Source organism: Danio rerio, chromosome 22 (genome assembly GCF_049306965.1).
Source record: "Danio rerio strain Tuebingen ecotype United States chromosome 22, GRCz12tu, whole genome shotgun sequence".
NCBI classification, from domain to species: Eukaryota; Metazoa; Chordata; class Actinopteri; order Cypriniformes; family Danionidae; genus Danio; species Danio rerio.
In genome coordinates this window covers 40,973,781-40,988,950 of record NC_133197.1, presented here as the reverse complement: position 1 = coordinate 40,988,950, position 15,170 = coordinate 40,973,781, and the positions used below count along the sequence as shown (strand labels likewise).

At 37.0% G+C, this 15,170-nt stretch overlaps 1 protein-coding gene and 1 long non-coding RNA gene across 11 annotated transcripts in view; one reads left to right on the top strand and one right to left on the bottom strand.

The window, feature by feature from the left end:
• The window catches only part of LOC137488979 (uncharacterized), a 108,531-nt gene that overhangs the window by 2,062 nt on the left and 91,299 nt on the right, over positions 1-15,170 (top strand). For 4 of the 9 annotated variants that reach the window (XR_012397984.1, XR_012397979.1, XR_012397983.1 and 1 more), the window contains exons 5-7: positions 6,966-7,157; positions 8,971-9,233; positions 14,246-14,423. This is a non-coding gene — a long non-coding RNA (uncharacterized lncRNA). Of the gene's footprint in view, positions 1-6,965; positions 7,158-8,970; positions 9,243-14,245; positions 14,424-15,170 lie in introns of all 9 variants that reach the window. The other 5 variants (XR_012397980.1, XR_012397982.1, XR_011008312.2 and 2 more) reach the window with 3 other exon arrangements.
• On the bottom strand, positions 617-14,378 carry alpi.2 (alkaline phosphatase, intestinal, tandem duplicate 2). 2 transcript variants are annotated; one of them, XM_073936713.1, is made up of 11 exons: positions 14,276-14,378; positions 14,078-14,194; positions 10,646-10,761; positions 10,393-10,567; positions 9,019-9,191; positions 6,951-7,076; positions 5,310-5,379; positions 4,864-5,002; positions 4,306-4,496; positions 3,865-3,981; positions 617-1,651 (listed from the first exon to the last, which is right to left on the bottom strand). In XM_073936713.1, exons 1-11 carry the CDS (start codon positions 14,376-14,378, stop codon positions 1,386-1,388), a joined length of 1,593 nt encoding a protein of 530 aa, XP_073792814.1. In that variant the 3' UTR covers positions 617-1,385.

Genomic DNA, 15,170 nt, shown 5'->3' with positions numbered 1-15,170 from the left:
AAATGTACTTGTTGACACTATAGTCTACAGTTTTATATAGTGGCCCAGGGAATAAAAACCACAGTTCGGTTCCTTTGGGTCCTCCTGACCACGAATACTCTCAGCCTTGCATTTATGCAGTGTTTCTGTGCATAGTTTGTATCCATTTATCAAAAAAAACACACAACTGCGCAATTGTAACTTATGAAAAAAATTATTTTTTATTACAAAATCACTAAAATTGTGACTTAAATGTAATATAAAAGATTAAAGATTTCTAGATATTGGTTTTTATTTTAGGAATAAAATACTTCCATATTAGGTCATAGGAAAAAGGTTAAGATTTATCCTTAAATTAGAAATAGCAATTACCACATATATCCAGCAGGGCTCCATAGACACCCATTCATTTTCAGCTTACATTTCTTGATGCTTCAGACAACTTTTCCTCACAAATTGATTATATATATATATATATATATATATATATATATATATATATATATATATATATATATATATATATATATATATATATATATATATATATATATATATATAAATGTGTATATATATAAATGTTTCAGGTATTATTTTAAATATGAATAAAATACTATAGAAATGTAAAGGTAAATGTTTTTAAATGTCAGATTTTATTGACAAATATCAAGCCTCATTTGTCCAACGCCTAAAGAAAGAAATGCTGCAAACTCAGTAATTAATTAATTAACTAATGAATTAAAAAAATGCATGTCCTCACAGAGGATTTCAATATCTTAACTGGGACCTATTTTACAAAAATCACTTCATAATAAGGGGTTTAAACATAACCAGTTGAATATAACCAGCCGCTAATGGTAAAAATGTAAAAAGACATTGTACATGTCATCAGACAGGGAAAGCCATTCATGATGATCTCATCCTCATTAACATAAACAGCAGCCCTGAGTGAGAAGCAACCTTTAGAGTGTTTGAGCTGCTAAAGATAATAGTCAGCATAGACTAAGAGGATACAGGAGACTTCTGCCTTCTTCTGAGGCTCCTCACGGTTTCACACAGATAAGGTTAATCTTATTTTGAATCTGTCACTATGGTGACACACAAACATTTGTGACTCCGCCCCTTTTGAAAATCTCATTTGAATTTAAAGCGACAGTCATTAAAATGGCACAATGTGGATCTAAATCTAACATGGGCAGCTTCAGAACATTATATGTGTGGTAATTTGAGCTGAAAATTCACTACACACTTTCCGGACATCAGAGACTTCATTTACATCTTGTAAAAAGGGGCATAATAGGTCTGCTTTAATAAGAAAAAAAAACTTCAGTGGACTTAAGACAACAGGAGGTTTCATATGTTCAACTGTAATAAGCTTTACTGGGAAGTAGAAGCGTGCAGTCAGGTTAAATAAGAGCAGTAATGGAGGACATCAGGCTGAACAGCAGCACGGCGACGCTGAACTGAGTGTAGACACCAGAGTCGTGTAGCTGACAGTCGCTGTAGGGCTCGATGCAGGCTGCGAAGGCCATAGCGTGAGGAATGTAGCTCTGCTCTTGCACCCCGTGGAAGAGGTGCGCCATCGGGCCTTTAGCGAAAATAGCCACATCCTCCGAGCCATGAGTTTCTGAATCAAGAGGAACCGCAGCCTGTTGGAGATAGTCATCACGGCCTGCAGACAACAGTCAGATATCAATAAACCATCTTCATTCATTCACTTTCTTTTCAGCTTAGTCCCTTAATAAGTCAGGGATCGCCACTGAGGAATGAACTGCCAACTTATCTAGCATGTGTTCTGTGCAGCGGATGCTCTTCCAGCCACAACCCAGCACTGGGAAACACCCATACATTCTTGCTTTTACAATCACTACGGCCAGTTTAGTTGATCAGTTCCCCTATAGCGCATGTGTTTGGACAGTGGGGGAAACCCGAGCGCTCAAAGGAAACCCACGCCAACATGGGGAGAACATGCAAACTCCACACAGACACACCAACCGACCCAGCCAGGGCTTGAACCAGTGGCCTTCATGTTGTGAGGCGACTAAGCCATCGTGTCGCTATAAACCATCCTCTACCGTTCATATTCTCATTCTTTATGGAACGGTTTATCTCAATAAATAAAATAACTTAAGTTCATGGTGCAAAATTGTGTACACCCCAATGAATATGTTATGGAAAAAATATTTAAAAATTGTAGTAAACAGGAAAAGTCAAGCGAACCATTAAAATTTAGCTGAAATTCTGTAGTTTGTATTATTATTGTTTATTTTATAATATATATTTATGCAACATTTAATTTGAATCTGAGTTTAAATGTGTTATTTTTCTGTTCCTTAAGACATTGACTAAACATAATATAAAATAATAAAATATAATATAAAAATAATAAAAAATAATATATAATAAAATGAAATAAAATATATTATAATATAAAATAATATAATAAAAAAATAATATAATATAAAATATTATAATAGAATAAAATGTAATAAAATATAAAACAATAATATAATATAATATAATATAATATAATATAATATAATATAATATAATATAATATAATATAATATAGTGGGCGATTCATTCTGCTGTGGTGACCCCAGATTAATAAAGGGACTAAGCCGGAAAGAAAATGAATGAATAATATGAGGGGTGACACGGCGGCTCAGTGGTTAGCAATGTTGTCTCAAAGCAAGAAGTTCACTGTTTCGAGTACCGGCTGGGTCAGTTGGCATTTCTGTGTGGAGTTTGCATGTTTTCCCCGTATTGGCATGGGTTTCCCTGGGGTGCTTCAGTTTCCCCCACAGTCCAAACACATGCGCTATAGGGGAACTGGGTAAGCTAAATTGGTCCTAGTGTATGAGTGTGTGTGAATGAGTGTGTGGGTGTTTCCATTGCGTAAAACATATGCTGGATAAGTTGATGGTTCACTCCGCTGTGGCGACCCCTGGTAAATAAAAGGACTATGCAGTAGGAAAATGAATGTATAATATAATATAACATAATATAATATAATTAGTATCATTGAGTTATTTACATTAATATGTATTGAATATTGTTATAGTTTTTCATATATTATTCAGCGTTAACGTTATTTCAGTTTTCAGCATTATTAGTGTGTGCAGTTGTAGTCTCTGTTCACTTCAGTTGAATGACAGTTTGTAGATTCTGCTAAATTTCTATCGTGCTTAATTTTAATAGTTTAGATCAGCATGATGAGGGCAGAATTTTCGTTTTTGGCTGAAGTTTATCCTAATTTACAGTAAGAGAAATGTTTGTGTGTTGTTTCCCTGCAGTAACACACACAATCACAAGATGGCGCGCCTGTGTTTCCTACCTTAACCAAACCTTTACAAACACTCTGAGAGGAAAACAGGGACAGTTCACTCAAAAATGAACATTTTTTCCATAATTTATTCTCCTTTACTTGTTCAAAACCTGTTTGAGTTCATTATTTCTTCTGAATGAAGATATTTTGAAGAATGTTGGCACTCATTAGCTGTGTTTTCATTCAATGATGCAATACTGCACCTTTAAGGCGTCCCATCACACACATTTTGATCATCACATGATCTCTTCAAACTAAAATACTCTACTGATGGACAGAGTTTATTCACTTAATATGTTTCCATCATCATTTATGAGCACGTTATTTGGTTATTGGATGGAAAATGTGCCCTACCATTAATCATTTTTCATGCCATGATCCAAAATGACACTGAAACAGCTGAAATGACTTATGAAAACAGCTATAGTCATTTTGGAAGTCAATGGGTGCCATCAATCAGCATTCTTTAAAGTATCTCCTTTTGTCATTAAGCTGAATCCACATGAGGGAGAGTAAATGATGAGGGCATTTTCTTGTTTGGGGGAACTGAAACTCACCTGAAACGCTCTCATTGACATCAGGTCGAGTCCCGTTAGTGATCTGGTATCCTGGACCGTTTCCGTAAAGCGCATTGGTAAAACTCTTTCCATCCTCACCTTTGGCATAGGAGACACCTGGAAGAAAGAAGTAAATCTATCATCCCTGATCTCACCTTCATATTAGTTTTTACTTTTAAAGTGTATTTCTTCAGGCTAGATATTTACAGAGCCCTCATTCATTTCCTTATGCAATATATTATTATTTCAAACCGCTAAAATGTCAGTAAAAGTCACTTTGTTAAACTGTGGAGTTGAATTTTGAGATGGACAGATCAGAGATCAGCGCCCCATCATGTAATTCACACTCTTAAACAAGCAGAAAGCACTTGTGAATCACAATACAGAAACTGTCCATTAGCAGATCTTTTTACAGTGTAGCTGTATCTTGTCATGGCTTACCCAGCACAGGGTTGCCCCTGTAGGAGTATCCACCAAAAGAAAACACGTGTGAGTGGTCAGCGGTGACCACAGACAGGGTGTCGAGTTCGCTGGTCAGCTGTCCGGCCCGCTCGATAGAATTGTCGAACTCCACAGCTTCAGTCAGAGCGTATTTGGCCTGTCCCGCGTGATGGCCGTGATCTATTCTCCCGCTTACAGCAAAGAAATCACACACACACACACACACACACTGACTGTAAGTACAGCGCTCGGCATGAATGAACACAGCCCCTTTTCCCAGTTAATATAGACAATCATTATTGGTGCGGTTAAACTAAATAGTTTATTCAAAAGTTTAAAGAGTTAAGAGTTTGATCGCTGAACATATTTAGGAATAGAAATATAATACCACAAACTGCAAACATTTGATCTAGATTTATTATTTGTTTGTTTCTTTTCATTTTTTCTGTTTATCTACATTTCATCAATTATTATTGAGAGATCTGTGAGGCATATGCTCATTTATGCTGAACAATGTATGCACAAAACGTGCATTTACAATGGAAAAATAAAATCCACTTATCTTCCACAAAGAGGTAGAACCCATTGGGGTTTTTCCTGAGAATCTTTATGGCTTTTTCCACCATTTCTGTCAGCGACGGGTCCATCTTAGGATCACGCTCCAGCTCGTACCTGGTGTCCTTTGGCTCAAAAAGCCCTGAGCGTGCAAGAAAAACAATAGCCTTAAACCACATGGAGAACAACTGAATTGCGTAGTAAAATCTATTATTGATCACCTGTTGAACCCAGGAGTGTGGTTTATTAATAATCCTTCAAAGTGATTATTATGACAATATGGCCATATAAATCTGCTGATTTCAGGCGGACAGATTCAATTATGGATAAAGAAACATAAAAAATAACGTAAGAAGCTAAAAGGAGTGAGAACCACTGGTTTAAATGTTCAGATTTCGATCAATATAACTGGTGAAATCTTTCCCTGCAAATGAAGGAGGTGAACTTACCCATTAAATAATCTGTCTTGTCCTCATTTACAGCATCAAACTGTTGTTTATTCCACACATATTGAGCATTCTAGAGAAAAGAGCGTTTGTCAGAGATATAGTTCATTCTAAAATACAAATATACTCATGTACGTCTAAATCTACGAGAGTCTTTCACAGAACACAACAGGAGATGTTCGGCAAGATATGAGAAACCAAAACCATTATAATGAATGGGTACGCAAAGATTGCTTCACACTTTATGTGGTCTGACTGTGGTCGTGTCAGGTTTTACATCAATCACGACACGTGGTTGGTTGTTGTTACACTGTAAAAACATTCTCGCTGCCTTCAGATTTTTTAACTGAATCAAATTAACATCTCTGTTCATCTCAAATTAAACTGAACCTGTTTGAGTTTCTTTCTTCTGTTGAACACTGAAGCAAACTTTCTTTTGTGAAAAACACATACTACAGTCAAGTCAATGGTTACAGGTTTCCAACATTCTTCAAAATATCTTCTTTTAAACAGTGAAGGATGAGTACCTTCAATTTAAACCTTGTTGAACTAAAAAGAAATTGGTTGAAAATGGATTAGCTTATTCAAATAAGTTTTCACCCAGGCTCATTGGAAATGTTTTTGCTAAGAAATTGGACAAGTAGACATTTATTGAAAAACTCTTAAATACATTACCTAAGGTACATTTTTGTTGCACTTCTCAGACGACAAATCCACTAGAGGGCGCTGTCTACATTGCTGTGAAGCTTAAATACGTTATTTAAGCTATCTTTTGTTGCAAAATTTAGATGACAAATCCACTAGAGGGCGCTGTCTACATTGCTGTGAAGCTTAAATACGTTACTTAAGCTACGTTTCGTTGCAAGTTTCAGAGGACAAGTCCACTAGAGAGCACTGTCTACATTTTTGTGAATCTTAAATACGTTATTAAAGCTATCTTTTGTTGCAAGTTTTAGATGACAAATTCACTAGAGGGCGCTGTCGACATTTTATGTGAATCTTTAAATGCACTACTTAAGGTACATTTTGTTGCCCGTTTAAGATGACAAATCCACTAGAGGGCGTTGTCTACATTTTTGTGAATCTTAAATGCGTTACTTAAGCTACGTTTCATTGCAAGTTTCAGATGACAAGTCCACTAGAGGACGCTGTCTACATTTTTGCTAATTTTAAATACAACACTTAAGCTACATTTGTTGCAAGTTACAGATGACAAATGTACTTGAGGGCTTTGACTACATTTTTGCAAATTTTAAATACATTATTTAAGCAACATTACTGATCATAAATATCATTAGTGTTTTACTGTGATGCTGTATGTATTTCCAATGAGCCTAAGCACTTTCCTAAAATAATTTTGATCACAGTTTAGTTTAAGAACCAATTCTCACTTTTAACTAGTGGCTTGTGACATGTACATGCCTGTTGTATTATTAATACTTATGATGCACATATTCTGTATGATCTTATTCTACATCCCCAATCCAAAACCTAAACCCAACTACTTGGCTATAATAACTATTATTAAGTTAATTAGGCAAAATTCATAATTAATGGTTTATTTATAGCAATAATTGTACCTTTAAAGTGAAGTGCGATCAAATCTATTTCTGGAAAAATTGTCATTTGTAGAAAGTGACCTACTTTTCTGTTTTTTAGCCACTCATCAACAAGATTTCTCTTGTCTTTCCGGCTCCCTGTGACTGTGGAGTATTCAGGATCAGTGGTTTCCCGAGGAAACATATACTGCCTGCCGCCACCTAAAATAACCTGCAGCACAATTAAAGAGGAATGATGTCAAAAACGACAACAAATTAACATCAAGCATGACTTCAAGAAACACTTAAAAAGGTATTATAAATAAAAAAATTGATAATTATAATATAAATAATGTAAAATAACATCAAATCACGTCAGAAACACACGTCATGATTACTATAATGAATTTTTAAATTTTTCACACCAGTTTGCTGTTTTTTTGACATGTTTTTAATCTTGTTTTGACATCAAATCAATTGTTTAAAAATTTTCTTTTCATTTTCCTTTGGCTTGTTCCCTTATTCATCAGGGGAATTGTTTTTGGTGTTGTTTTGACATCATGGTTGCCCGCTGACATCAAATCGATTGCATTTTTGTGTTTTTTGATGTGTGTTTTGATGTTATGCTGCAACCCAGGCTCATTCTGAAAACATTAGGGGTGTAACGGTTCACAAAAATCACGGTTCGGTTTGATACGACACAGTGGAGTCACGGTTCGGTATGTTTTCAATGCAGCAAAAAAAGAAAAAAGCCGGAGGATTTCTCTGATTTTAATTTACCAGCCCTATTATTAGTGAACAATAATACCTGTGCTGTTGTCACAGGTGCTGTCTGATATTGCACAGATGATACTGACATATAACTTATTATTTGCATACGTCATCTTAATAGCAGTAGCGGTCTGTTCATGAGCTGCAGTATTAGTTTCATCTCAGTGAATGCATGCTCTTTAGCGATGGTGAGCGCGCGGTATATCAGCTGCCATCCCACCTGCTTTACAGTGAATGCTTTAGTCATTTTAATAGCAGACTTTAACCACTGGAAGTCTTTTATCCACTCTTGGAAAGGTGTAAATGCTGGATTGACATTCAGCACATGATCACTGATGTGTCATTATCAGTAACTTTAGCTGCTTTATAAAACTAAATCTGTCAGTGTTGTTTTCATTCTGTCGTTTCCAGACCTTTACGTTTTTGCTGCTGTATCTCCCGGTCATCGGAACTGATTGATTGACAGCTGATATTAACCAATCCATTCGCGTTCGGCTCTAGCAAAGTGGGCCAATAAGAAGAGCTTGAAGGCAGGGCAAGCATTGCGGGCTTTGTTTACTGCAAGTTGACATGTCGACTGTTTTAAACCATTCCCGAGCGCTGCTTCTGCTGTTTTTTTAGGTGCAAAGATGCTTAATTGGCGTATGCCTGCTATTTCCGCACACATGGTGAATATTTTGCTGTGAAAACTGGTCGCTCGACATCAACCTTATGCACTCCCAAATATATTTTGACGTCACATAGATAAAAATTCGGGTGTGTATGCCACCAAAACCGTCGCAATTTTGAGCCATGTCTCATATCCACAGCTATAAATGTACTGAAACCAAAGTGTTCCTTAACGCCAGACCCGCTGTTGGTCATAGAAGGATTACATTAACTTCATAGCCATTTTGAGAGCTAGCGCAGTGTTTGCCTGACTGGAGTAGTGTTTGGAGGTGAGCGGGGAAGGCAGCGTTGTTTGGGATGCCTTGTTGAGCGTTGTTGCACTGAAAACATAATATTCTGTACACTTATTCTCTTTTATCCTTTTAGATATTAGTCTGAATCGTTCGGTTTGTAATGTGTACTGAACTGAAAGTCTCGTACCGAACTGTTTAATACTAATACGCGTATCGTTACACCCTTAATAGCCATATATGTTGGAGAGCACCAAATATGTCTCAGGAGGCAAGTGTTTAGCTGATAAGTGCAAAACGGAGAGACGTCACTTTTTTTAGCTTTCATTTAAAGACAAAATGCAGCCATACGTACTTCTGACTACATATCTCGCGATTCCCAGAAATGCATATAGGAGTACATTTTCAGAAAAAGCCTGTGTTGTTGTTTTGACATCACGTTGCCCACTGGAATAGTGATGAGAGACAGACTGCCATTTATCTGTGTTAAACTTATCATCTTACGTTTATATCCGTGTTAGTGATGAGCTGGACTGCTATATCTTGGCATCCTCCTGCCACGGCTTCAGACGTCAGCTCTTTATCGCTGTACCAGCCTCGCTCAGGGGTGTGCGAGTAACTGGCGGCGGGCGACGCGTGCTGGACACGTGCTGTGCTCACTATACCGACAGACTTCCCTGGAAAACACAAGGACAGCCTGTGATGTGGATCCAGAGAAGGTATTTATTGTAAGTTATTGATGTCAATGTTATTGCCTTGCCACTGATTAGAGTTCATCTGTAACTGCCCATTAAACACTAGATGATGTATGCCTGCCATAAAGCAGTAAAGCACGGAGTCTCGATAGTTCAAAGTTTGTCTGCAGTCAACAGCAGCAGTATTTTTAGACTGATAATGCCAACATAATTAGCTTTGAATTGAGTTTATGTAAGCTCATTATAAATTATCTTTTAAAAACTTTCAAAAATGGTTTGAAAAGTCAATATTAAACAAAAATGTGTTGCTTGACACAAAGCATTTAATTACCTCACCTAAACCTGTTGGATCTGTTTTGACTATTGCTCATTTTTTTATGACTGTGCCCATAGTTATTCCTTCAGCTTATTTTCAGCTTAGTCCCTTTATTAATCTGCAACCCATCTCTGGGAAACATTCATACACTCGTTCACACTCATACACTACTGACAATTTGGCCTACCCAATTCACATGTACTGCATGTGTTTGGACTGTGGAGGAAACCTACGCCAATGCAGGGAGAACATGCAAACTCCACACAGAAACGCCAACTGACCCAGCCGAGGCTCGAATCAGTGACCTTCTTGCTGTGCGGCGACAGCACTACCTACTGCGTCACCCATCTGAACGACCACTTTGTGAATTAACATGTCTTGTTTTGGTCCTAAAAAATTAACATTACAGAAATACATCAAGTCACAAATTCTGAGTTTCGGGATTCAAACTCAGGACACTTGCAGCAGAGTTAAGTCCGCTAGGTAATGGGTTCCCCAAACTTTTAAACCCGCGACCCCTAAAACAACAATGCCAGTGACTCGTGACGCCCAATATACTCTGAGGGGTTATAAATATACAAAAAGTAATTGCTTTGTACTGTTTTAATTTTTTCTTCTTATATTCTTCAAGTGATTTAAAGACACACGTTTCAGCACAATGCCTTTCTCAGTGTGTAACACCATGTCGAAACTTCAGTTCCCGTACGCCATCCCCATTTGCCGCCTGCCCTGACCTTTTGCCTGTTTATGGATTACTGCCTGCTGGCCATTCTTTATCATACATACACTGCATTTGGAAACCACCTCTGTTTCCACTCTTGAATCATTACTGCAATGATGAAAAATATATTTCTATTTAGGCTTTACCTGCCATCTTGGCCTGATGAAGGATGGATTTGACCTCGTTGCCTTTAACGGAGCTGCAGACTTCTCTCTGCGCAGCCGCACTGAGTCCCAGAGTGCCGTAGTTTGCCTTCACACCACAGAGATACGCAGTGGCCGTCGCTGCACTGTCAGGCATCTGCTGGTCCACATTATAGGTCTACACAGGGACAAACACAATCAGATCAAACATTTCTATCCAAATGCTGGATAAAGTCATGCAATGAGTTTTGCGCACCTTGGACAAAGCGAGGTACGGGAAGGTGTCCATGGCTAAGACACTTTCTTCTCCTGTTTTCTTGTTCATCTGTCCCTTCAAGACTCTTGCTGCGGTCACGGTGCTGATTCCCATGCCTTATTATTGCACATCAACAACAAAGAGATGTGTCATTTAAAAATCTGCGTGGATTTAATGTCTGCTTTGCCAGTGCACATTGTTATTCTTTAGGTAAACAATACGTGCAAGTGAAGAGACATGTAGTACATTAGAGGCAAACGTAAAGTTATGGAGACCCACGTGTCAATATGTTGCAAGATTGCGCTGTACATTAGTTATTAATGTCTACACCAACCTCACACCTAAACTCAGCCATCACAGTTCATATTGTCCACACCTTCCCCAACCCTCAACCCAACCATCACAGTTATTAACGTCTACACCTTCCCCAACCTTCAACCCAACTATCATAGTTATTAATGTCTATACCCACCACAACCCTAAACCCAACCATCAAAGTTCACAACCTCTACACCCTCACTAACCCTAAACCAAACTATTACAGTTCATAACAGATACACCTACCCCAAAACCTAAACCCAACCATCAGTTATTAACATCTACCCACTACCCCAAAACCTAAATCCAACCATCACAACCTTTAGTTATTAATGTCTACACTTTTATTAGTTGCAAAGGCTTTAATACCTGGTGTGCTCGCCATAGTACTGTTATATGCAACCACAGAGGGGCGATGCTGAATTGGTTTACTGTCATGACTAAACAGATGAAGAAGTCAGAGAGTTGCATGATGGAGTTGCTAAATGAATTAATATAATTATTACAAGTCACACCTCTCTAACTTACTACAAGTTACGCCGCTTCATGTTACTCCCCCATCTTGCAGTCTGCAGACAGATACACTTGAATAAATCCACTGTCAGCACGAAACTAAAATGTCCTGCTTTCACTCAAATTAGACTTTAATTTCTATTGTTTATGCACTAAGATTGGTGTAGATTTTTAGTATTTAGTTAAGTAATTTAATTCCGTTATTTACTTTTTTAGACTAAGTAATTAGAAAAGTATCTTAAATACAACTGTATCGATGTGATTGGAAATGCATTACTATTTTGAATGAACTTTCCCAATATTGACTTTGTTGCAAAAAATACAAGATACTAGTTGTAATCAAGACATAAAGTTGCTCAAAGTCGATATTAAATTGCACTTGACATATAAAGTCACAATATGAAATGCAAAGCAATACAATCTATATTGTGGAAAATTAAGCTGAAACTGTGAGATTTAGGGCCCTATCATACACCTGGCATAATAAAGCACAAGATGTGTTTGCCCCGGTTTGCTCCGACCTGTTGCTATTTTCAGACTAATGCAACCTTAATTTTCCTGTTTTCCACCACATTGTTTAAATAGCAATTCCATTTGCACCACTTTTTTGGACTCATGGGTGTTCAGGTTGAAAAAAGAGGTGTGTTAAGGCGCATTGCTGGCGCGTTGCTATTTTGAGGAACTATAGTAGACTGTGCAATAGACCAACTGAGAGGAGGTCTAAAATCTAGAGCAGAGTGCGTTAGTTGTGCGCCTCCTCTACACATTGCTTAATACACACAGGATATACAGCAACACACAAATATCTTTACAAAGGAGTTAAAGGATTAAAATATTACAAAAAATATTACTTTATACAGAAATATAAACACCACCGCCTCCATGCCATCCTCATCTCGGGGGGCTTTTTCAGTTTATTCACGAGAATTTGCTTATGTATAATGTTAGCAGTATTATTTATTATATGCATATTTATATTTGTTTTATAGCATGTGTGTTTGGATGTAACTCCAACATCTTTTGACCACACTTCATTATTATTGTTCATTTATTTGTTTGCTGGAGATTAAACTGAATTTAGAAACAGTTTTAAAACAAATCTTTGCACTTAATAAAGGAAATGAAATATGTAGGCTAATGGATGTCTGTGTGTACAACACGTTTCCTTATCCACGAAAGACATAGAGGAGGAGGCTGGTTCTTTATCCTCGCCATAGGATATGAATTTGCAACTGGGCGACAGTGTTATATATTACTGTGTCTGATAGTATATGATAAGTAGATTAGATTAGATGAAATATGCAAACTGATTATATTCCAACTCTATATACCGTATATATATATACTCCTATACAAACTCTCAAACTGATTATGTGCCAGGGAAACGTGCTGTAAGTACTGATTATCTAATCTAAAGTTGTTTGCACACTGTGCTTTTGTTTCTCTGTCCAACACGTGTCAGATATGTACCATGTGAACTCGTGAGGTTTTGGGCAAAAGAGAGGCAGACTGTGTGGCGTCAATAATCATTTATAGCAGAATATACGATACACATTTTAGGACTTTGATCAGCATTCACAGTGTTTACACTGATACACTTACTTAAATATGTCTTATGATAATACCATGTAGTCACATTTATACAGTTTAAAACTTTTACAACAACCGTAAAGTAAAACAGATGTATTTCCCATGTAAAAATGATCCAAAAGGCATGTAGGTCTATGTGTTTTTGCGTATTTATTGGTTTATAATATATAACTTGGATTATATTATAATAAACAGAGAGATTAACTCTTTGTCATGGACATTATTTATAAAAATAAGCTTGAAACGTCTGTAGCAGGGTGGTGCTGACTTTACAGGCGTGCGCCCTGAAGGCACTGTGGTCAATTTATAGCCTAATGTTAGCTTTTCAGTTCTTGCGTTAGCATTTAAGATCCAAAAGTGCTCAAAGTTGTATTTTGGTGTGAGGATTATCTGGCTGGACTAAACGTGTAAGTGTAATGACCAGTGTTTGAACACAGAGCTTATTATTCGCAATCTTCAAAAAGCCTATGGGAAAATCCTATAGGGATTTAATCAAGGGAACCAGTTTTATGCTAGCAGCCAATTAGCCTACAAAGTGACGTCATAGTTCCTCCACTCTATTATTACCTGCCTATTATTAAGATATGAACTATTTATTAGCTCTTAATGATGATCTTATTCTACACCTCTAATCTTAAACCAAACTGTAAAAAATGTATGACAAAAAGTCATAACTGCAAATGTTTTTATGTTACTTGAACTGGTTTCAATGAGTTAATCAGGTGTCAAATACGTCTTTTTAAGACATGAAAGTTTAACTTAATAATTTTATTCAGCTTGATTGTAAAAATTGAGGCAGCGAGACCTGTTTTTGTAGTTCATTGAGCTAAAAGTGTTAGTTAACAGTTTATTAATAGTGTGAATTGTACACAAAAATATCTGACATTTAAATTTGACATTTTTGCTAAAGTTTGGAGAATTTGAAAGGTAAATTCCTGCATTTAAAACAGAACAGAACAATACAAAATACATAAAAAAACCTGGGAAAACAACATGTTTTGTTGAACTCACCATCTCCGAGGAAGAGGATGAGGTTTTTGGCGCGGTGCGTGTTGAATGTCATTGAGAGCGATGCGTGTAGAGAATCTTTAGCCTTTACATACCAAAAGTTTGGGTTCTTCTCCTCCTCTTCAGGTGAATTCCAGAAAATAAACATCGTTTCATTCTCTTTGCTTTAAGGATAATTGCGAACCATGAAACAACACTTACCAGGAACAACAGAGAAACATCCATCGAATCCTGCTGATGCGAATATTCCAATGAGCAGCAGGGCTTGTGTTTTGGCCATGATTGAGCTTCTGGAGATCTGCATGCCTGAAGCTCACACTGATGTTTATAGTCTTCAGTCCGACCAAAGGTTAGCACTCGCACTTCTGCTACATGAGCTGTTTATCATGTACTAATCATATATGACCTTATGATACGATTATCAGTGGGGAAGCTCTTCCCAAACTGTGGCTTGGTAATCTACACGCTAATCATCATGGAAAGCTGGTGAACTACTGTCAATAGTACTCTTCTGAAAAAGTAGCATGTACCATTGAAGATAATCGAGGTAGTTCAGTATCATGTGATTTTACCTTCTCTGTGTGATCTGATTGGTCGGGAATCACAGGACAAGAAATAATACAGTAGTGACTACAGGATGAAGGACAGTAGTGGAGTAACAGTACAGATACTGCAGTAAACATGAACTCAAGGGAAAGTAAAAGTCCACATTTATAAAACTACTTAGTAAAGTACAACTCCTGAGAAAAACTACTCAATTACCGTCATCTGAGTATTTGTAATTAGTCATCTTACACCACTGCTCAAAATACATGTTAAGAACCTACTATATGCCAGTTAGCAGTTAAATATACCATGTAACCTGTTCTTTAGTCGTTGCTCCTCTTAATGTATTAACATTTCTGCATTTACACACTGTAGCCTGCAATGCATTGAAGATTTATTAGTTCACGGATACCCTTTATACAACCAAGCCCATGTAGCCATAACGAAATCACATGTAACTCAGATTGTTTTTCGTATTCATCATGTGCTAATAATATGCATCGTTCTTGTTGAACTTTTACACTAATATCAGTTTCTGACAGCAATTTTA